Here is a 24,819-nt window from a genome sequence, read left to right as displayed (position 1 = left end):
TTGGGGAGGAGGTGGGGTGGGGAGGGGGTGTGTTATAGTTGAAAAGAGGCAAAAAAATCAAAGGCAGGTTTTTCTGATTTGGTTTTCTTGTATAAAAATAATCTTATTTCTTATCTAACTATTTAAACTTGGTCATGCACTGGTCATTCAGATCTTCAACAGAGATCAGCAAAAAAATGCAGGGATGGGTGCTACCCATGATAAAAATATGCACATGATCAACAATAAGCAAAAAACACACAAGTGCATTACATCATTATTGCTCATGTATACAACATACCTGCTGACAACAATAAGCAACAGAACTGAACTAAAAATCTTCTATCTTAATGAGAGTTGTCAACCATAACACAAAGTATTCTGGTCAAACAGAAAGTACTTATAGCGCACAAGGCAAATTCCTGTGGTCAAGAACACTGAAAGAACCTGATCCTTGCCTGGTCTCTGGAGGTGTTTATAAACCAAGACAACTACTCTTCATCCACCCAGTAATCCAGCTGAACTGGAACATCAGGGAGCTGAGGTATTACATTTCCCAGGGAAGTTCTCTAAAGTCAGCCCACAGTTTGCTTATCAGATTTAAGTATTGCAACTGGATCACAAAGGAGCTAATGATTATTTTCTTAAGCAAAGACAGCTTGGAAAAAATATGAAAGGCAATTCAGTTTCACATTTCTTACTGGTTTTCTGCCTCTGGTAGAAACCTGACCATCAATACCAGTCACAGTTTTTTTCTCTATCAATTCATATTCTTCCTTCATTCAAGAAAGAATACTTCAGATATTCATTGGAAAATAATTGCTTCTAGCATGAGAATACTGAAAGCTAGCACTCTGTAACTTATGCTGGAAATAAAATTTATTCTTTTCCATGCTATTTCCTATTTTCAGAATTGGCTGTTGTTTCACTAAATCTTTTCCATAGCTCTCTTTTTTCTTCATAGTAGTTTTTTTTCAAAAGTTGTTTTTTCCCCTTTCTCACTACATCCACAAAGAACATCCAAACATACATGTAATCCCTACACAAAAATATGTGCAATTTTCTAGGTCTGTACGCATGATTATTTAATTGTTTCTGTTTTCAGCCCTGGTTTAAAGGATATTGAAGTTTCAAGACACTTACCTTCCATTTTTCTTCTACATGTACTGGTATCTGAAGCACAGTACTGGTGGAGATATCAGCTCCTCAGCAAGACGTACTGCAAGGTCTGGCTGAACTCTGCCAACCAACCTAATTTCCTCTCAGTAACACTTATATTCAGAACTAAGAGGCCGTCACACATGTTGCATCAACAAAATACCAGTTTTAAAAGAGGCCCCACCCATGTGTCTACTGATGCTCATAAATGATTCATTTTAACTTCCAGCATTATTAGGGAGAGTCCTCTGGCTGAAGGGAGGGAAGAGATCTTGGTAACCTCACCTGTAGCACAGTGCTCTCAGTGTCCCACAGCTTGACCTGTCTCAAAAATACTTTAAAGCCAGGATGAATCTAAACACATTTCAGGGTAAGCCATTATTTGTAGCCATCCAAAGTTGCCATAAATTCCAACACCTACTGTTCCCTTCTGGCTAGAGATCTTCAGACAGCTATGGAAAACAAGGAACACTAGACTAAAGCTGAATTTACACTCTCAGAATATGATAAGCAGTGGACATTTTTAGCATAATGTAAGCAGAAAGCCCAGTTTTCAGACAGTCTGCACAGTACTCCCTCCAAGGGGAGATCAGAACAAAAATGATCAGTTACAAACTTTTCCAACTAAATTGTAAAATATGCAGAGAGCATTGAAGTTGACAATAAAATTTAACCTAAAAATTACATAAGTTGTTTATGCTATGTATGTATTTATTTTGTAGCACACAGTTTTGCAGCTTAACTTACTCCACCTCCCTTCTGAAATTTTGAAAACCATTTCTAACAACATCTGTGAACAAAAACCATGTTAATGCTTTAACACAAAAATTGTGCTATTTTATTTAGGTTCCAGGCATATTTAATAAAATAAAACAAAACAACCACAATAGTGTTCTCTTTGTACTTTCGGTGATGAGTACTTTAGCCAGCAAATAGGAGACATGGATTGAATTTTTTTGTGGCAAAACCAGAACAAACATGTGCTACTAGTTTCCTCCTATCCTTTTTATGCCTCTATGCCAAGCTTTACTCCATAAGCTATCTTTTGAATCCCTCAAAGTTATTCTTTGGATTGAAAAAAAAAAACAAAACCCTAACCCTAAAATAAAAAAAAAAAATAATAATAATCCCAAACCAAGAAAAGCTAAACACAAAAATCATTCATTGATATAGAAAGATTCAGACACAGTGACTGAAGTTCAGTGATTTGCATAACTTCCTGGATTCTAGACAGTGGTTTAAGAAATCATGAAATGAAAAAGCTTAACAAACAGTAAAATAACTTAGTAAGCATAACCTAACAGCTCAGGTATTGTGAAATAACTTCAGAGAAATTAAAGCAAAGAAAAAATCAGCACATCAACTGTGGGTTTGGAAGAGAGCAGTTAAAAAAGTTTGTATGACTGATGTATATGAAAGTGAATGTAATTTTCAGTGTGTTCATATTTTGAAAATTATAAATGTTTGGCTAGTCAGCAGACAGACATAAAAAAGTCTGAATCCTAAGTAGTTCATTCACCTCTTATATATCTGAAAGATTTTTTTCTTAGTATTTGCTATTTGACTATTAAAATTGAACTTATTGAAAAATGGAAAATTAAAACCACTCTTTTCTAAGAAATAATTTAGCAGCCATACACACATAATCAACTTTCAATCAGCCTGCAAAATGGGAATGTTAGAGTTCAAGTCAGCCACCAGAGACCTGCCTAGAAGCAGATGCACAGACTTGCATCCAGAGAACAGAGCAGAAGAGTACCAACGTTGGTCATAGTTTTCAAGTATATATATTGAAATCCCCTCAAATCTAGTTCAATTCTTCTGACTGAAATATCTTGGTAAATGAAAGCCTGTGACAAATAAAAGAAAACAAATACGCATCAGTAAGTGGCTGCACCTGTGGGTTCAAAGAGACTTAATTAAGCATTTAAAATAATAAAGACCTGAATCAGGAGAAGAACACTTTCTGTATGGATATGAGTCACTGGCTTTAGTAAGTATGCTTGCTTAGATCCTTGAAGCAGCTTTGGTGCCTATCTGTCTCTGCAGGATCATTATATAGATGCCCAGCCCCAAAGCAAAGCCTCCCAGATACCCAAGTTCCTGCCTATCGGTGTCTGCAGAGCCATCCAATTGCTGCTGCCAGCTCACAGCTATCAGACTAGTTGGTCTTCTCACTCAAGCCCAAGCCTCATGCACCTAAAGTAAGAATCTTTAACAAGGCAGAAAATCATACAGTTCTGGCTCTCTTTATGCACTCAGTCTGTTCTTACTCCTTTTGCCTGCTAAGCCCTGCATCATAATTCCTTGCATTCGGGTCATCCGTGCAACAAGGCCACCACACCTAGAAGGAGCCATGGGAAACTGAGTACAAGCAAGAAACATAGATATGGTTCAAAGAAAGGTTTTGCCTCTCAGTTTATGGCCTCTCCAATGTGTCCGAGCTGCTGACTTCCACGCAGGTTGCTGACTTCTGTCCAAAGTGTCTCCTCCTGAATAGAAACAGTTCCCCTTCCCGCCTGACAGTGAGCTTGCCTCCTCCTGAGGCTGATGATCCTTTGGTCCCATCTGAGAGTGCTTTTCCCTCTGCCTCCATCTTTTTCCCTCACACTTTACTCATCATTCACACAAGCTGTCCTTGAGATTACTACAGTATCTTACTACCGTATCTTATCCAAAATTCTCTGACATATACAAAGCAGATGATGATATGCTGATGGAAGCCTGAAAATTTTGCAAGATGGCATAATTATGAAGATTTTGGCACTTCCAGAATTTAAGCCACTTAGTTTGTTAAGTTTCTTTAATGACCTTGACGTTGGCCTTACAACAGTAAGACTATACTTACGTTTCACAGTGGCTTGGTCTTCTTTTTAAATATTACTTATGTTGCAATAAACTGACACATGATAAGCATTTACAAAGTCAAGTGGTGGGACTGCTAAGGGTCCAAAACCTCCAAAGCTTTCAATTACCCACTAAACCACCAGAAGAGGGTAAGGATTAAACAACAGGGCATTGCAATCATAGAAAGAACACCTGTAAATGGCATCCGCTGCATCACTAATATATTTGTGAAAAGTAAAGAGGTTGCAGTAATCAAGCATCCAAGAATCCTTTCACGAAAAAGGTACACAAAATGACTGCTCAACAGGGGGAAAAGGAAGGAATCAGAAATTATGTGAACTGAGTGTTTTGGTGAAAGCATTTTGGTGAAAGTGTTTTGGTGAAAGTGTCATCTACTGGAAAGCTGGGGTAATTGCAGTTGAAAAATGTTAAAAAACATTTTTCAACTTATACATGTTTCAACAACCAGCCCTAAAGTTAATTTTTTTGTATTTGGTCATATAATTGTATTCCTTTGATCACTTGACCTGGAGTTGATCTTATAGCAATGACTGACAGTGTAAAAAGATACTTGTCAAGATAGTGTATTTGAAAGCATTAAGTGGCATCACCCTCTGATCCTGAGAGTTCGGGAATATTCATGTCTAACAAGGAAAGGGGATAGGGAAGAAAAAAATCAAATGCCACAGGTTAACTCTAAAATAAGCACATTTGTTAGGATCCACATCTGATATTTAGAACTTTCATATTACAAGGACTACAGGCTGGCAATTAATATGAACTCTGTCACAGAACACACCCAGAGTTTCTTAAAATTCATTAATTAATTTGCAATGAAGTTGCTTTTCATTAAAGAGCCTGAAAGCACTGGCATGTACTCTTTCTAGAAGCTGGAGGAAATTAGTAGCATTAAATAATTATAGGTGGTTTCTGACACAACGAAACCACCAGTCCTCATACAAAGAAACCAAAACTCCTTCAAGGAAGCTCCCATCCCCATCCAAGCTGGACCATCGCTTGGAGTTCTGGTGGAGCTACTTGCTCTTTTGTCTCAGCCTCTTTACTGGGTTTCCATTAACTGTGTAAGCCACTATTTTGCTCCATGCAGTCGGATGTTTTTTCAATATCTCTGGTGCAGAAGAGGAACACACATACGCGTGTAATGTTGCAGTATATGCAGAATTCAGAAAGGTCAATTACAGGACATGTACCTCATGACAGCAGGCAACATCATTTGTGCTTAAGGCATATTGTCAACATATTTAGAATAGAACTGAGGTAAAATGCTAATCCATGTACCTTAGAAACAACAGTGACCAGGTAACTAAATAGAATACAACCATAAATATTATATAAGTTTCAATTAGTAGGTTATAATAAAAAAAAATGTTTCCAAAAAAACCCAACAAAACAAAACAACATACAAACCCAAAAAACCAAGGGCCCAGCCCCTTTTCACAAACGAAGCTAGAATTTATAGCTGAGTAATTTGCCAGGTAACTGACTCTAAGTACTGTAAGTTCACTTTCAAATGAGCTTGTTCCCAACTATATTTAAAAATGGAGCTGGACTAAGCTAACACTACTGTAAATTCAAACCTCAGCTCACTGAGCAGTAACTTTCCCACACAGAGAAACCTATAAATCACCCAGCCTGTGATTACAACCCACCAGTCTAACTGCCCCACCAATCCAGTAGATACCATGGATCTGTTACATGTACAAGCAATGTTAATTGCAAGAGACTCAGTCTGAGCAGTGGGAGTTGAAAGAATAAAATGAGGTGAGACATTTAACAGTTTGGATCATAGGAGATATGAGGCTCTCTGGAAGAATGCAAATTGGCTCCTATTCTGTTCTTTAATTAAAGCTTTAATTTTTAATGAAGCTTGTTTGTTGTTTAAAAATATCCATTTTCTCCTCTAATCCATTTTTAGTAGACGTTTGTTTAAAATTTAGTTATATAGGAGAAGAGTTCAACATCTTGGGGCACAGGTCCAAATTACAGGTCTTCATCACAGTAAAAAACCGAGTCCCAGGTATTGTTATTTGCAATATAAAGAGCTCTTGATTTCAGCTGGGAACTATTTAATGTTAAAAACGGAGATGAGGAAATACTTTTATTCCAATAATTAATTCAACATCTGACTGATGTAACTTTCTCAAGATTTCTAAAATTTTCCACACACTGCTGATTTTGAACTTAAGAATATATAGTTATCATCTGGTTTTATTTTAAGCAGTTGGGAGTAGAAGATAAAATAGAGTTAAAATTAAAAGGGACAGACTCTTAAAATTATTGTCCCTTTCAGATATTTACAGTAGATATCTTACATGTATACACAATATGTTTTATAAAGAAGACAGTAATATGTATGAAGAGTAAGGAAGACGCCTTGTATCAGAAATGCAAACCCCAATTTTTATTTGTTTTTTGAACATGTACAGGCACACTTTCTACAATGAGAAACAGCATATTAACTCACTTACAAGCTCTGGTGTCACTTTGGGGTTTCTTGCTCTGCTTGTTCAGGACTAATTAGACAGCAGGTTTGGGCAGACAAATCAACACATTTGCTGGAATACCAATCAAAGGCATTGCTCTGATGGTGTGTGTCTCAGAGCTTTCAGAGTCTTCCCAATAGTAGGGGATTAGCAATTGATTTTAGTGAAACATGGAGCTCTGTTTTCACCAGTATAAACACAGCACAAGACACTGAATAAAAAGTGTCAGAGGGCAAGGAGCTGGAAGTGCTGGTTTAGATAGAGATGGGCAGTAGCACAAACCAAAGCAATAGCTATTGTTACCCCTTGATGGAAGCATTTTTATGTATTTTTTTAGCTGTGTTATAGATTCCACTCCACTTCTGATTGCTCATCCAACTCAAACTCTTCTCCTGCAACAGATTTTTACTTCTAGTTCATTACTTTGTCATAAGGTACAGACAGGTCACGTCAACCACTAATAGCAATGTATTAAAGAAGGTCAAAACATAAGTCAGGACTGGCATGAACAGAGCTGATGTCTCTCCATATAAAGGAGCAAATACTTCCAGCTCCTGTACAAGCATGGCATACAAACATAGTCTTAGAATGATACAGAAAATATTTCCAGCTCTTTTACAAATCCAGCCATACAGACACAAACACCAAGACCTTTCTTTGAAGGCCCTTTTCTCCCTTTACTAGAAGTTCCTGAGTCAGTAGGCTTTCTTTTACAGCAATAAACATTATTGGCCTGCTTTGAGGTGTCTGCCTTTTGGCAAGAGGATCCTTGATGTCATAGGTGGTGACACATGAGGCATCATAAAGCACCTTAACATAGAGTGGCTACAATCAGATTTTAACATGACCATTTCATAGTATTTTATCTTTTCTACAATAGTTTCTGATACACACCTAATTTTATATTAAATAAGTTTTACTAAGCAAAATACCCATTAATATGTTCTATTGGACTATATAGGTGCTACCATCTTCAAAATGGAAAGATACAAGAACTCTTACAAGATTATTTTAAGAAAGGTTTAAGATTAAGAAACTATTTTAGCTAATTTAGATTCAATATACAGATGTTATTCAGTAAGCTGTCATACACCCAGTGCAGGTATTCTGGCAAAAGTTTGTGTAGGTTTTCTTGATTCAGCATTAATTTTTACCATCAAAAGACATTAAGGATTCACAGGAAGACAGCTGTTTTGGTTGTTTGATTAGAGATTTTTAGCAAGATGCAGTATATAATGTTATGATGCTCACTGGACTGAATTTTAAGTAGGTCAATAAACAGGGTTTAGACAAGTGTAAGGTGTTAGTTACACTTGCCACGCTCTGTTTTGTCCTGAAAATTGGCATGGAGAATTTGTTTTCGCAACTTTTAATGAAATTCCTTCACACATTGAAAAACATAGCATAGGACTGAATATGCGTTCTTTTATACCAAGATGACCAGTAGTTCAGAAATTATTGGCTATGTACTGTTCCCCACTGTACACAGGCAACTTTTCCTAATGTAGCTGAGCAAAATTTCATGATGATGAAAGTAGAGGAATGACAACTCAATTGCATCATAAAAATAAGCAAGGAGACACCTACACACCCAGATATCACATACTTCAAGCAGCACCTTCCAGTTTTTCTAGTCAGCTTTTAAATATGACTGCATTTTAAGGACGTACTAAAATGCTTTGGGCAAGTATGCTACCTACAAGCATGGATTCTCTGCTTGCTGAAGTGACAGTAGCCATAACTTTGCTTTGCTGCATTTTAAACTAATACAGCTGCCTTCAGTAATGTCATAGTCTAACCAAGCTCAATTATGTTTTAAAGCTTTTCTTTAACATCAAGTTGCTCAGTTTCTGTGCAAGGAAACTGAGTACTCACAAGTTCTATGGCAACTAATTTTGCTACACAGAAATCAATAAGAATATCGGGTCTATTTTTTTGCTAGTTTCAAACATCACACATTAGAGAGTGCCATCCTACCAGCCCATACAATAATCTGAAATTAGTTCTTTTTCATAACCACACATCCAGCTGAGCAGTAATTACAGTGAAATGCCCTGTCATCTTTCCAAAGAATAGTAATTAGGGATATGAACCTGGATGTCTTGTATGGTTATGGAAACATTTTTTCTTCCCAGCTAATGATCAGCCAAATAGTAAATCATTAAAAGGAAAATGACAAAGGGTGTGGGTATTGACTGTCATCAGCCTGGTTCACCAGCCCCAAACTTTGTCATCTTCCTTCAGAAGAGAAAGCCTGGTGATGCCAAAGTTTCAATTCTTTGTGCTTCTTTGGAAAAGAAAACAACTATAGCTAATTAATCTTGTTATTTTTATTGGTAACAAATCTCTTCCTCTTTACTGACCTGGGAAAACATCTTTGTATTAGACAGACTATCCTTATTACAGGGAGTGAAAGGAATCAAAGCCATCTCACAGAAAATGTAGCAGTGTATGTATTACTACTACAATAATTTAAAATACCACCTAAGAGGTCAGATATATATCTCTCTGAAACTACCTTAGAATAACCATCACCTTCCACTTTCTAGTCAGACCAATTTTTGCTGCTCACGTACTGATCACCAGGAGGAATGGAAAAGACTTCCCAGGCTGCCTCATTCTTCCATTTTTCTGAGAACAAGAGTGATTTTTGTTACAGGCACAGGTAAAAAAGTACCTAACGGATATGAAATCTGGAGCTGGTTTTGGTTTAATGTCATGGTGTCAAATAAATATTTAACTAAGTAACTATTACCAACTCTTGGTATTATAATTGTTTTTTATTATTATTTTGCAATTAACAGTACCAATTGCAACTGGTACCTTCTTTGCAGTTTTTTGAGTGATACATACCAGTGTGTTACATGACCAACACACCAGTAACCGTAACATTTTCTTGGGACTTAGGAGAACCAGACTACAGATATACAGGAAAAGCTGCTTCAAACCTAACAGTGTAGGTGTGACTTTTGCTCTTATCTTTCAAATTATGCGCAACCTACCCCTAAAGTCCTTATGGCAAAATTTTATCCTCTCCACAATTTCAGTGAAAAATCATATTGTTAATCAAATAAGCAGCTTTTCCTTTTTCTTTCTAATCTCAAGTATGGCAAGCCTAGGTGAATTTCCCCTCAATGGGTGAACACATTCCAATGTAAATAATTTTTTTTTTACCTACTGCTAATTTGGAACTTGTTGAGAATTGTGAGACCTTCAGGCCAGCTGTTGGCCACCACAATAATGATGTCACTTTTATTTTGGAGGCAGGAATGTTCAGCAAAAAGAATTTTTAGAACATAAGACACATCAGCACAGAAAGAGAACAAAAATTGTGAACATGATGACAGCAAAGCAGGATTGAGATTGTTTAGTAAAGAATGCTTTCCTCTTTTCTAAATACTCTGATTAATCTTTTATTGTTTTTTTTTTCAAAAAAATAAATGTCATCAAATCTACTCAAAACTATTTCCCTTGCAAGTATTTGTTTTTCTTCTGCCAAGCAATAGTGCATTTCAGGTTTTGTATTTCTTAAGCCAATATACTGCATACAAACCACAGGCATGTTAAGACACAAAGACACACATTGCATTTCATAACCTCACTGTGATGAAACCAGTTTGTACATATTCCTGGAGCATTTTACTGCTCACGTTGAAGAAATTCCCAAAGTGCGATGGCTGCTATTCATACTCGTGATATATAAACATTTAAAACTGATAAAAGTCCACAACAATATAATTTAAACACAACCCCAGTAAAGTATGATAATAGATAGGACACTGGACAAGAACAATAATGGTTTAGGATATTATGCAAGATTTACAAACAATGTAGTTACAATCTGCATTAAGCACCACAAGCAAGCTAATAACACACAGCCCACGGTTTAATCCCAACACAATAACCAGAGATATATATTTTTTCAGATGTTTGATGACACACAAAACTGTAATTATAGGGATATTCCCATTTAGCTGTGTGTAAGGAATGGCAAACACATTATAAAAGCCTTGTGTGCAGAAGGAACAGGCTGGCAGCACCTGAAGAGCACATCTATCTAACATTTGTCATTTACCACCGTCAACAAATCACTCTTGCAGAACAGGTTACATATTTGTACTGAAATTCCATTGCTTTCATTATGACATCAAAGAGCTTCCAATTTAGGAAAACATCAGGGCTGATCTGGATCTCAGAGCTTGTTTTGTTTTTTTCTTTAACCATTTTTTAATGGACATATATGTATTATAGATTGCATATTACATTAGGACACATATACAATTTACCAGTCTTTTCTAATGTATACTGTTGCCCAATTTTCTCCCTTTTGTGTTAAAAATTGCACTAGACTTTCCACATTGAGAAACAGATTTATTAGATCTTCTAAATAAGTAAATCCCATACATCCTTCAAAGTCTGCCTATACCCCTGACCAAAATATATTCTTCACATGGTTCTTCCCATACATATTCAATTAGTATTTATGAGTTGGTGGAAATCATGACAAAGTTATGAACCATATTCATTTTTTTATAAGTCATTTACACTTTATTTGTGAAGTCACTTATAATCTGCTGAAAATTAGATAATTCTTTTCTGCACTTCAGTGTTTATTGATATGAATTTATCATGTTCATATTTCAATCCTTGTTTATATAATGAAAAATCTCTATTTAAATTATTTAAATCTGTATCCTGCTACTGAACTGACATTTTAAAAGTATTTGTTCTGACAATCAATCAGTATGATATAAAATTTACATAAGTTTGGCTATATCTGGCAAGTTAACTTTCTGAAACAGCTTATAGTCTTTCAAGTTCATTTAAAGATATACACAGAAATTCTTGGAGCAAAAAGAGTTAGGTAAAAAGGACAGAAAAAATAGCATTATTTCTTACTAGACATATTATTAACCTGAATGACTTTTCCTTAAGACAAATTTAAATAGATTAAGAAGTTTATTAAAAAATAAAAAATAAAAGCTCTTCCATAAAACAGAAAAGAATTGCATTCTTATTTTAAAAAATGAGTGCTTGCTATACTCTAATTTGGACTATAATTTCTCAGTTTTTTATTAAGAATTATTATAAAACACAGCTTAAAAAGTAATCTAAACACAACTAGAATAAAATGCCTTTTTTTTAATGTCATGATAAAATGCAAACTATTTGTTATATCAGAAGTGCAAATATGTAGCCAAGTAAGGCATATATGGCACACTTTTGAATCATTTGATAACTTATTTGCCCACCATTAATTAGTTACTTAACTATTACAAAAGAAATAGGCAAAGTGTAATCATATCTCAGCTAGTGCATTGCTCAGTCCCTTGGAGAATTTTTCTATTTTTTCCTATTAGTGAAACAGGCAGAGAAAACATGCATTAAAGCAGAAAATATTGGGAGTCACATGGAAAGTAAAAGTTTTTCTTGTCATTCCAGGAGTTCCTACACAAAAATCATACTGAGTTTATGGTCAGATTGCCAAAGTAGCTAACATTTATGTATTATCAGCATGATGCAGACCTAAGACATGTTTATGAAAAGCATTCAGGCATCTACATGGATAAGGCTCTTGGCTTCTTTTAAACTGGTATTCCATTATTTTGGTGAAGAACTGCCTAAATATCTTACATACTGAGCTATTGAGTACTCAGAAAAAAACTCACACTCTACCATTTTGAAATATATTTGGAAAAAAAAAAAAAAAAGCTGGTGGACAGCTCTAAAAGTTTTCTTTTAGAAGAAAATATAGTGTAAGAGTCCCAGAAGTTCAGTTCTGTGACAATTACATAGTGCACTACATAAGAAATGTTTCTAAAACAGGCCAGAGTATCTTCATATTAGAAATGCCTACATTCACATACTAAAGTACTAAGTTGAGTAGAATTTGTATGAGGAGAAAGATACTAAATTTAACAAACATCTAAATATAACCCACTTTATTTTGCTGCCTCTATCCCAAATACAGACTCCTGAAGAGTATCTCAGCATGGAGAAAAATAGCATATTCATGGATGAGTCACAACAGTAAAACCAAATGCAAGGAGTTACAACAGTCATGCTTCAGAAAAAAAGAAAAATAGGGTTGAATTTGTGTTTTTTCTTTTCTTTGGTTTGGAAATAGCATCATTATTGACATTATGTAAGCCCACTTGGAAAAGCACAGAAAAGTAATTTTCAAATTTGCACCATTTTATGTGCATAACTTTTCTACAGAAAGGTATTATTTTGGATTACTCAAAAGGCAGCTGAAGTGGGTAATCAAAGCATTTCTGAAAACTTTTTTAAAAAATCATGCAAACGGCTTGCAACAGATAATTTATCTCTACAGCTAATATTACAACTTTGACTCAATCCTAACTTAAACACATGGAACTATTTTAGAGCTGAATCAAGCCTGTGATTCCTTGTAGCAATGTAGTCCCTTTTGAGTAGTAGGATATTTGAACAATTATCTTTCTCTCAAATATGTGTTAGAATTTTAAACAGTTGACCAGTTGACTAATTATATAAATGATTTAAACTGTTGACCAATTACTTTCAAACATAAAGCATTAAAAGCAACTTCTGGGTTTTATTGGTTGACTTTAACTAAAGAGTCACAAAGTGACTCTTCTGAGTGGTGGGAATCATGAATGAATGCTAGAACACTGCAAAGAGAAAACATTAAAGGAAAAGACTTTAACACATAATTATTTGAATTCTCTTTTTTTTTTCCTTTTCTATGTTTTTTTCCCCAATTGAATTACTTCTAAATATTCAATTATATTGCAGTTGCCTTGAACTAGGAAGACTAGTTTAGGCTCTTGATTATTAACATCTCACATTAACGCACAGATTCAGAGACTTGGTATTTATTAATATTACCATGTTAACAGAGAGAAATAGCTGGAAGATTAGGACTTGAAATCTCAATTAAATTCCATGGTCTGTTCTCACAAACAATTGTCCATTCCTGTCTAAATTTTTGTTAAAAAATGTGAAGTGTTAACTACAGAGATGTTCCCATGGCATTCTAAAAGTATTTTTCAGGGTGGGGGTGGGTGGGGAATCTATATTTTTTCTATTAATCTCCCTAGTGACTGAATCATATGCTCTTAGAAAATTGAATTATACAAATGACTGACAGTTATAATCTTTTTTGCTTTTTATTCATTAGTGTGATTTTTTTCCTGAATCTCAGAAGACTTAAAGGATAGATAATTTAAACGATGCTTTAATATTGTCCTCATATGAATATATTAAACTGGAAAGGCATAGATATTAATTTAAATAGGGGCATGATAATTTTTACCTGTGTAACAGTAACACCTCTGATCTAGGTATAAAATTTTATTTTATAATGATGAATTTCCTTTGAAGTTTTATATTTTGTCTCTTATTGGGATTTTCAGTTTTAAAGGCAGTTCAATTGTTTCTCTGCTTTCACTGTTCACATGTAAAGACATTTTATAGCAACTGTGCAGCTATATGGAGACTATATAATTATAAATTTAGATTATTTACCATTATGTAGCAACTTATTCTAGAAAAGCATTAAGGTGCTGATTGTTAAATGGAATGCAAAAGCAATGAGAGTGAAGTATATTAGTTTAGAATTCTGTTTCAACCAGTAGTGTTTTAGAAAGTTGAAAGGGAGAGGTTATTTTGCTTTGAAGAATCTGTAGATAAACTCCTGTTTAGGTTACATATTACCTTAGTCTTTTATCTCCCAGGATCATGGTTCAAATATTTCAAAGAACCACAGTTTAGCAGACCTTAATGACAGTGCTGCAGAACCAAGTTAATAGAATTTTTTCTGAGAGACTTGGGGTATGGCATAGCCTAAACAGCACCATAAAAAAAATAACATTTCACCTCATTGCAGCAGACATGGATACTAGAAAGTACATTAACTAGCAGTCTGAATCCTAAGAGTTAATGAATACAGGCAAATTAACTTTGTGATGTCTGGGGGTTGCATTCTACAAGACAGTGTTTGCTGAATCGTAATTTTTCCTGTTGCATTTCCGTAGGTTGCACAGAAATTTAGGGCTTGCACAACTAGAAGTTTGCTAACACAATACCACTGTTAAACAAGCAATTCACAAAAAAAAATGACCTTGCAAAAAGGTAATAAACTACAGTGGTAGAAACATTTGAAAAATCCACAGAGATATTATAGTTCTGTTCAAGCATAAATAATTTGGAATAATTGGGAATTATTCCTGTAAATACTACATAAACACTGATCATATCTCAAACAAGGGAAATGAGATCTTTTCATTCTGAGAACTATCCTTGTGGCTTATCAATTGCACGAGACACAGTAATTTGTTTTTAAGGCAGTCTGTTTCTATCTATGTTAACAAAGAAGGGGAAGGAGAAAGAGGTTGCCATTAACACACTTTGGCTATTTGAGAATCAGAGCACCATTACAGCAGCCCGGAAAAACAAAGAACATTAGTTCTGCTCAGTTAATATAGTTCTTCCAAGAGAACATCAACTCCTCAACAGTAACCATTGTGTTTTCTACAGACACTGTGCCAGTACATTAAAATGATTCCCTTCTATATCACATCATCTTCTTTCTTTAGATTTCACTCAAAACTATAAAAACAGGAAACAAGGAGGAAAGAAAAGGACTCTGAAGAAAAAACCAAAAGCCTACATTTCTTTTTAAATCTGAAAAATATATGCTCTGCATACATATTCTAATTAACAGGACATCAATTGCTGATACTAACGTTAAACTATATGAACAACAGTAGCAGGTAAGTTTGTTTGTACAATAATCATGGAAATTAATAAATGTCTAGGGAGAAAGTAGCTTGCATGACCACGTTTATCATCCAAGTTCAAGATAAAACTAATCAGCAAATGCTTATCTGTATGTTTGAAGGAGAGCCTTAAATCCTGCATTAAGTGCAGCAAAAATTCAAAAGGAGCAAATATAAAAGTCTATTTCTCTAAATATAGGAGTGAAATGTGGTAATTCCTAAGCAAAAAGTTCAAAGACAACATGTTTCCTGTACTGCATGAAAACCTGTTCAATCTGAAATATGCAAGTTACCTGGAACAAGTTTTAATCTTATTTTAATAATAAAATAGCCCATTATGTTCAACTGAGCCAGTCAAAATTAATGAGCAATTCTAGAATATTGAGCATGTTGGACCACTAAGGAATCAAAATCCTTATGAAACAATGTGAGATGCCACACAGTAGCCTGAATGAAGATTTCTAACTATTTATTGTTACAGTGTTTTTTTTTTTTTTCTATATATATTATCACTGCTATTATATAGGGAGAGAAATAATGAGGGATTAAAAACTAAGAAAAAAAAAAAGCTTGGGAAAAGGCAGGGGAAACAAGATGGTAAAAGAATTAGAATGCAAAATACAAAAGGAGACAAAGAAAATTAGAGCAATGGGAAAATGAAGTGAAAGAAATAAGAATAAATTGCTAGATATAACAGGCATCACCTGGTTGAAGAAAGTGGTCTTTTCAGTCACAAGGAGGGGTAAGCACATATCTCTGGTCACTGTTATTTAAAGATGCTTTTTCCTTTTCTGTCAAGTTACCAGGAGTATAAAATAAATAACTTTTGGTACTGTCTCCTCTGCTTCTTCAAGGTTACAACCACATTGTTCTCATCTAACTTGGAAAGTGTTTTCAAACTAAAGCATTTCAGACACTTGAGATTTTCATTTGACCTTCTCTTGCAACAGTCCTTAAATCTGTGCAGCTCATAAAGCTCTTAGATTCTCAGAAAATTATTACAAAAAAATTTTGCAATTGCTACATGCCAGATGGATTGGTCTAGAATTCTTTTAGGTGTTTTCTCTATTCATGAAACAAATTTTTCTCTTAAAATGTAAATCTGAAAATCCTGTTCCTTCTTATAATGTAGCTCATGCTTCTCTTGGTTATTTGCATAGGTAGGCATGCACAGATGAAATGGATTGCCGAGTCTGGTCTCAGACTTCAGGCCTTTAAAGGTTTGAAATGCACAGAATTTGTCTACAAGTGTGTAACTAGTGAGTCATCTTATCCCTGTGACAGCGATTCCCCAGTTATACTCAGTGCATCCCACTCTTACCCAGTTACCCTTAAAGATGCATTTTGCCTAACATGATAAGGTTTCAGATTTTTAATCTTCCATTTTAACTCTCTCCTAGAAAGGAGACGTTAAGAGACATTACAAACAATATGACTTCACCAGTGAAAAAGGGATCTTGGGATAGCAACCCATGGTTCCTTCATTGTAAGGACGTGGCCAAATCACCTTTGGTTTCTGGAAGGAGCAAGTAGAGGGCAAAATAAATATCTAAGTCAGTACAGCCAGCTTGTCATTAAATACCATTAAAATGTTTCCCACTCTGCTGCTTCCTCCAAACTCTTGCTCTCTCATATGCTGCCACAGTGTTCTGTCCAAGGATTTGTATTCACCTGGATCAGTTCATTGCTCTACTCACAGCACTGTTTTTCCAATAGCTTGCCTGGCCATAATTTGAAGGGCAGTCTACAAAGGTATGAGGATAGAAACTCCTTAAGCCAGCACTGTCATTAAAGTTGCAGTATAATGAAACTATGGCCTAAGTAACTCACTTAAAACTGCACTTCATGTCAAAGGAAGATGGCCAGAAACTGAACTTAATGCTCCATGGCATGTCTACACTCTAATTGAAAGATGACAGGGCAAAGTCACTGCCCAAGGACCAACAGGCACAGACCAACCTCTATGATCATGAACTTGCTGTCCCCAAAACAGAGTGGCCTTGTCCCAGCTTCAAACAAGCATGCCTGGGCCTGAGCAGAGGAAATGTCCCACAGGCTTTTGTGTCTGCTCACTTCTGCACCTCATGTATTCTTCCTCACCTTATGATACAACATCACAGCAATGCAATGACTTTTTTGAAGTGTTTAGAGCGCTCTTTCCCCTGTGCCTTCAGATGATCATTAAAGCTGTCCACAGCAGCACATATCCTGGGTGTCAAAGCTGGGGTTCCTAAAGTCTCTGCCACCATCACTTTTCTGGCTCCTGTTCAATTTCTGAAAACCACCATGGGGCAACCCACACGTGTGTGGCACTGGCTACCAAAGCTGGAGCTCACCGGAGATGCTGCTTTGTGTAGTCAAGCTCCTGCTCCTGGGAAACGGTGTGAGAAAAGCAGCTGGCTTGGAGATCAGCAGCACTAATTCACACCAAGGGTCAGCATGCAGGTATTCTTTCTTCCAAAGGGAAGAAGTGAAAAGAACTGCCAGTGCTGTGGAAACTTCCCTTTTTCTTACCAAACAAGGTGCATCATATCCTGACACAACTGCAGGCTTATTAACACTAAAGATGACTGGCATGGTAGAGTAGCATATCATTTGAACATGGATATTACAAGCTTCGTTATTTTATTATGCATTTACTTTACAACTCTTTCCTAGCCTCCATTGCAGCTAAACATGAGGAATAGTCTTACTTCAAGATCACTGTACCTTTAGCTCTCATTGCAAACTTCATTCCATTATGAGCCTTGCTGCACATTTCTAGCCAAGATCACACCTTTTAGATATAACAGTTAAGGATGTCAGGATGAAAAATGCCTCCCACCTCATAACCACCATTTGTGAAACCAAAAGAAGGCTTGCAACTTCTCTTCTTGAGTTTGTTTTAGTCACAGATAATCACTCTCCATTAGCTAACACACAATGCCTGAGTTGGATTAATTTTCCTCATATGGCTTGAGACTTTGCAAAGCTAAGTGAGCAACTCAAAGTGTTATTTTTAGTGTATCTTAGCATTTAGATTTCTGACATCTGAAGCTGAGGCAGCTACAGCCCATAGAAAGAACCCTGTGCTTCTGAATTATGCTTGAATTCCAGGTGCTCTCTGGAAACTAAAACCCAACACAGATTCACATTAATGCACTGACAGCTTTCCTAAGATAGACCACTTAAACTGTAACAACACACATGCAATGTGTAAAAACAGAAATACACTATGTTCCAGATTCACATCTTCATTTAAATCCTGTTCTAGAAATCGTGTTACTTACCCTTCCTCTGCAAGAAATCTATTTTTAATCATGACAATGTGATACAAGAAGGTTCCAGCTCCTTAAAGATCAAAAAGAATTTCTCATATTCTGCTATTTCTGTCAAAAGAACTGAGAATAATACTTTATTTGCCTTTTAAAAAATATTACCTCTTTTTCAACCCACTCCCAAAACACTTTTGATCTTACCTCACAGTAGTATCATACAAATCTTAACACCACAATATATTGAGTCATGTCTTGTAACCCACAGCATTTTTTGGATGGAATTGAAGAATTTGGGGATTTCATAAATGAGCCATGAAAACTTAAAAATATATAATCCTTGTGCATTCATTTTTTAAAAAAAGTATTTTTTAAATATGGGAAAGCAAAAGGGAAGAAATGTACCATAACAATGCCATCTCAAGGTTTAGCTCAATTTATTTGCATAAAGCACAATTTTGCATGTAGGCACAGCATAATTTGCAATTATTTTGTTCACCAGGAGCCAGACACAGCTTTTACATGTAAAATCTGCTGACAGCAATTTATCTCTTCCTCCATCTTAGAAGCAACTAATGCATTTGCAAGGGCTTGTCTGGGCCAACAAGTATTTCTCCCATCTTCTGCAGGAAATACCCTTAAATTTAATTTTCATAGGGACTGAAAAGAAGGAAGCCTTAACTTTCTTCCACTTTATGCATAGAAGATATCTTATTTTCACATTGGAATGTCATTCCTAGAAATTTTATATTTCTATACAGACCATCTACACCCTTTTGAGATGCAGTCTACCATACGGCCACCATTTCTACCAAATTTTCTGTTCAGGGACAAGAAAGCTATTCTGAGACTTGAAGATTTAAGTTTGTTGACAAAATAATCTCTAAAAATGTCGCACAAAAACAGTCTGATATTTTGATAGCAGTATTTGTATGGGGATTTTATTTTATTTCAACTTCAGTCTGCTTTCAGAAAATGTTATTGAGTAGTTTATAATATCAATCTGAGTACAACAGGATATGTTTAATGAGTTGTCTCATCTTGCAAGAAGCACTAAAAAGAAACAGCTCAACTGGCCCAACATGCAAAGTTAAGATCAAAAAAGACATATTTTATAAAAGCAAAGAGGAAATGAACAAAATTACCCAGTGGCCATCCAGTCTGCATTTAAATTTTTTAAGTAAAGGATGCTGTCACAATAAACAAATGCTTTCATAAAAGCATGCTAAGAAAAAAAAGGGAAGATTAACAGAAAAGTTACAGTCAGTTCAAAGTGAAAATGACTCAATGGCAAAAGAAAGAAATAATTACTTTTGTAGGGGATTAAAAACTTAGGTACTGAAGTCATAAAGTCTTTTTGTTTTCTCTTAGTGTTGTGACAAAGTGTATACAGGACAGCATATTTTAGATTAAGAGTCAACATTTACTATTCAAGTAAAGTGAATAAAATTGCAGCCACTATTGCAATATACGTTTTTTTTTTCATTTAGAAAAATCCAAGCCAGTTTTTTAAGATGAAAATACACATCCTACATTATTGATTAGGTCTTGAGTTCCTGAAAGCATTAAGACTAGAAGTTGCCACCTTAGCACAAATTTAAGTATGCTACAAATTGTCATTCCTTTAAAGTAGAGATGTAGCAACCTAAGACAAAAGAGAGTTGGGGTTCGGGTCTTGCTTTGAACAAATGATGACCATTAAAGTATCTTGAGTAACCTGGGGTGTACATTTCTGTGGAGAAACAGCAAAAAATAAACACAAATTCCACAAATAGCCTTGACTTGGTAGAAATGTTACTTGCTGTATGGCAGGCAAATTTAACAGCCAAAGGCTCTCTATACAGTAAGTAAAGAATAGAAGATTTCTTTTGGAAGGATTTACATGCATAACAGTGGGAGTTTATGTTAAACATAGCTCATAGCACAAAACACTGGTATAAAAACATATGGTCCTCCTCCCTTCCTTTCTCCCATTCCTATTACTTCTGTCTACACATTTTCATCCCCTTCACGTATCAGCCACAGAGCTTAGCAAAGCTTCCATCTCTTAACTCAAGACAGCCTAAAATCACCCACTATTTTGGCCATCACAGTCATCAACTCAGATGAAGACTACGCCAACCATGCAACTGAGCTACAAAGAAATTTTATTCCTCTTACTAGTAATCACCTTAGTTTTCCTTGCCTCTTTTCAAAGGTTTTATTGCTGAAAGCCACAATTCTCCATTCAAAAATGCTTTATGTAAAATATTTGTAGTCTCCATATCCTTGATATCCCTGCATTTTTCTATTCCTCAGTATATAAGCAGAAGGAAGTTTGCTAGCAACTAGGACATCTCACATCAGCTGCTAAATGGTGCTTTATGTCAGTAAGCTGTATACAGGATAGTTGCAGTAATCCTTTAAAATGGTTAAAATTTCAGAAATCGGAGAATTGTTTCAGGAACATGCACACTGCCTAGGCAGCTTAGGAATACCTTCCAGGAGCCCAGCAAAGCATTCAGCACAATAGTGTCAAAATTGTCTTTGTTGGTTCCAGCAGTATCAGGTGTCACAGCTTGGTGTGATTCGATCTGTTAGAGATACGCTCAGTGATGAGAACAAAATTGCAGAAAGTGGCTTTGCTCCCCAAGAAGATTTGAGAGACAGTAGCAGTCTGACACGGGATAATACAGCCTGAAATATCTGTAGTCTTAGGAGATTTCAACAGCTTAAGGGAACTACATTCTGGTTTTGCACCCTTTTCACTGACTTGAGCTTTTGGTTGTCAACAGAACAATTCTCCACCCTCCCACTCCTCCGAACACAATTGCTTCTCCAAACGTGCTGACAAAAGAGAAACAGGGTAAATTAGTTCTGGACCAAAACTGAATAAGCTGAACTTTTTATTTAAGTACTTCATGAGAATTAAGCACTTTTGTGCCATCTTCATCACATCAGATGTCTGGAGTGCCATCCTCCCATCCTTTAAGCAGTGAGCACCACAGTGTGGACAAGAGCTGTTAAAACAGCCCAGGTAACCAATGGAGCAGCATGAGACTGTGCACGTCCAAGTGCCAAGACTACTCAAGTGCTTCCAGAAGGAAATGTAAGCTAGGACAGGCTGACTCAGGCTCCCTTTGCTACAGAAACTCCTGCAGGTCTGGCATTTTAAACTTTTTTTTGAAAATAATTTGTGTTATACTGCTAGAGTGTTCACTAAATCACAGACTAGAAAATATAAACTCCTACCTCTAGAGACTATTTTCAAAATCCTGCAGAATACCAGCTGCATTTCTGTACTGCCATGACTGGCGGCCTAAAGTACACTTATAACAAATATCCCAGGAAACAGCCTCCTACACAACATGTAACATCTAAACTTGACACTATAAATTAATCCAAAGGAAACAGGCTCTTTAAAATCCTTTTTATTACAGAAAAACAAAAGGTTTACACTTGACTTAAAAAAGCAGCATTATTTTATGAATCCAAAGTTATTACAGTGAAGTTGCTTTAAGAAACCTTTTAAAGACTGAAGAAAAAAAAGAAAATGCCCCTCCTCAGACAGCATTCTAGATTACTTGAGTGACCACATCAAACACTTTAATTTCACATTACTTCTGACATACAGTATATGACCTGTCCCCCTTTTTTCTCCTCATGACTTGTTCAATTTATCTGGGGGAAGGATTTGATGAAAACAGCAGTACATTTCAAGTCTAATTTTCAACAGTTCTGTTGAAAAATCTGATATATATTAGAGTTCAGAAGTGACTGACATACAGGCTTTCCTCCTAACTCTAGCTATTAAGTGCTACAGTTTGAACAGATCCCAGTATGATCCGTTTCTTCCACAGTATTTATCATTATTCAGGTCCATATCTCAGAATACTTCCCAGAAAGTCAACCAGCTACTAGGATTATAAATACGAACAAAAATAACCACAAAAAAAGAAGGCTCCATGTTGAAACAGTTCTTAGCAGTGCAGCAGAACTTAGTTGGTTTTTTTTTTCTTTACACTCCAGAGAAGGAACAGCATGGCCCCAGTGACCATTTCAGGATTTTTTATTAAGTCAAAAGCTGCAGGTTTCCAGCCTGAGCCAACATTAAATATGCAACTGATCTGTACTGAAATCTTAAGAAAAGAGACAAAAAAACCATACTACTGTCTTAACAGTCCTATATTTTGACTATCAGCACTGAGTTGTGAAGAAGTCCAAAGAAATTTACAAGTTTTTCATTAAGTGATTTTTAAATTTTTTTCAATAAACAGCTCAGGAGCAAAATACCATTATCCCTTTCTAAACACATTTTTAAGCACCTATTCCTCATGTATATGCTGAATCTACACCTCTCAAAGGTTCTACCAAAAAAATAAAATCTCAACAAAAAGCAAGAAAACTCAAGTCACTATATACAACTGGCTATAATGACAGAAATTTTTAAAAGGCAATTCATAGAAAGAAAACAGAGAAAACAAGGGGGAAAAAACTGTATCAGATACCTGCTACTTAGTGTTCTATGACCTCATAATCTTTCCTTCAAAAAGGAAAAGGTTTGTATTCATAATCAGATATGGAATTTTTCCAAAAAAATTTCCTAATCTCTTTACATGCTGTTTATACTGTTTGATAACCAAAATCTTTCAGGTCAGAGATCCAAGCTACTTAAAGAGAAGAAACAAGTTACTTTCCCACAGGGAAAAGAATGCAATACATTTCCCTGCTTATGATTCCACAGCATCATCAAATTTACTCAAACACAGAACTTGTCTATTTAAGCTTACTCATGGTTACTATTTAAAATTCCTTAATTTAGTGCTACAGCATAGCAATTTCTCATGTGATCAAGCTGCCTTATAAGGAGGACATAATATTTTGTATTATACAGTTATATACCCTTAAAAAAAAAAAAAGACAAATAAAATGAAAAAACCCAGCATGAATAGTTTGAAGCAAAAAAATACAAGTTTTGTTTTTGTGGTACTTTCCATTACATTGATGCCACGGGCTGCTTCATAGCTTATCATTGGAGAATTTTAGCCCTGGACACAAATTAAGTCCTTTTTGCAGTCACAGGTTTGTATTAAATGTGGCTTTTATGATGAAACAGGTAACAAAAATGCTTTGTACTGATCAATCTCTATCAATGTTAATATTAAACTCCATTAACTCCCTCCTTCAGAGTAGGCAACAGTCTCAAACAAAACTACCTATCTCAAAGATATATAATAATCTCAAGTAAACATCGTAAAATAAATATACACCATTCAAAAAGCTTGGCAGAGAGTTCTACAAATGGTCAGAAGGTGTTCATATTGACGTCTTCCTTTATCAAGCTGTGCTGCAGATTCAGAAATCTTGCAGATCTTTTGCACTCTAGGTGTGCAAGCACTCACAAAAAGTAATTAACAGGCAATCATGTTCTAAAAGGTTTTTAACATAATTTTCCAATATTTTTAATAAACACTTAGTATATAATTCCCATATCCTGTACTAGTAAACATTCTTGACTGATAATAATTATTTCATGGCACCATTCCCAAAATTTACATTTAATTTGAGAAAATAGAAAAGTTTGATGTTTTGGTTTTCTTTTCCCCTAATAATGTGCAACAGGTAGAACATGTGACTTCTTAGGAAACTTTTAAGTTGTCTTTAGCTATTGGGCCTAAAACACTTTACAGCTCTTTCCTTGTTTTCAGCTTTAATTTTATATGAATCAGTGTATAGCTGGGCTATATTAGTAGGAGTTCATCACATATAGTAAGGTCAAGTAACATTATCTCTGTTCTGGAAATGAACAATTCAAAACTCTTACAAAAATGGTATAGAATTGTACCTGAAAATTTCTTCAGTTTAAACTGCTCTTTGTTAATCTACTAAGGACAATTAAGAGAACATCAATTTTTTTTCCGTCAATTTCTGAGAAAATGTGAATACATGCAAGTCAAAACTACCATTATGCAGATAAAATTATCCTCTTTCATGGAGATAACCAATAAATGACAACTGCCAATAAATAAATCTATTTGGAAGTTCTAGAGAATTCTCTGGCTAAACAGGTTAGTCTTTTTTCTTTTCCATAATGTCTTTCTGTTTAAGCTCTCCATCTGAAAGTTCTGTGTATTTTCCATTCTTTTCCTCCTCTTGTTCTTCCTCACTGCCTTCATCTGTGAGTTCTCGATCACCACTTTCTTTTTTAGCTCCCTCATGCTCAAATACCTCTCCCTCTGTATCAGCTGTGCAGATTCCATAACACATGATGCTGATGACCCCCAGGGGTAACCCAAAGAGAAAGCATCCCAGCAGTGGTGAACTCTTGAACACAGA

The 24,819-nt window shown here is 35.5% G+C and overlaps 2 protein-coding genes and 1 long non-coding RNA gene across 3 annotated transcripts in view; 1 reads left to right on the top strand and 2 right to left on the bottom strand.

The window, feature by feature from the left end:
* Positions 1 to 18,932, bottom strand: part of LOC146768355 (protein-glutamine gamma-glutamyltransferase 5-like) — a 32,515-nt gene extending 13,583 nt beyond the window's left edge. Inside the window, exon 1 of the mRNA XM_085571892.1 lies at positions 1,123 to 18,932. Coding sequence (XP_085428018.1) covers positions 1,123 to 1,129 — 7 coding nt within the window. The 5' untranslated portion in view covers positions 1,130 to 18,932. The remainder of the gene's footprint in view (positions 1 to 1,122) is intronic.
* Positions 1 to 22,629, top strand: part of LOC146768354 (uncharacterized) — a 27,689-nt gene extending 5,060 nt beyond the window's left edge. The window contains exon 2 of the long non-coding RNA XR_014952844.1: positions 1 to 22,629. This exon is cut by the window's left edge and continues 4,045 nt beyond it. This is a non-coding gene — a long non-coding RNA (uncharacterized LOC146768354).
* Positions 21,900 to 24,819, bottom strand: part of TMX3 (thioredoxin related transmembrane protein 3) — a 29,085-nt gene continuing 26,165 nt past the window's right edge. The window contains exon 16 of the mRNA XM_021530884.3: positions 21,900 to 24,819. Coding sequence (XP_021386559.1) covers positions 24,553 to 24,819 — 267 coding nt within the window. The 3' untranslated portion in view covers positions 21,900 to 24,552.

Source organism: Lonchura striata, chromosome 2 (assembly GCF_050655825.1).
Source record: "Lonchura striata isolate lonStrDom1 chromosome 2, ASM5065582v1, whole genome shotgun sequence".
Taxonomy (NCBI): Eukaryota; Metazoa; Chordata; class Aves; order Passeriformes; family Estrildidae; genus Lonchura; species Lonchura striata.
The sequence above is the reverse complement of the archived record's forward strand: the minus strand, read 5'-3'. Positions and strand labels throughout refer to the sequence as shown.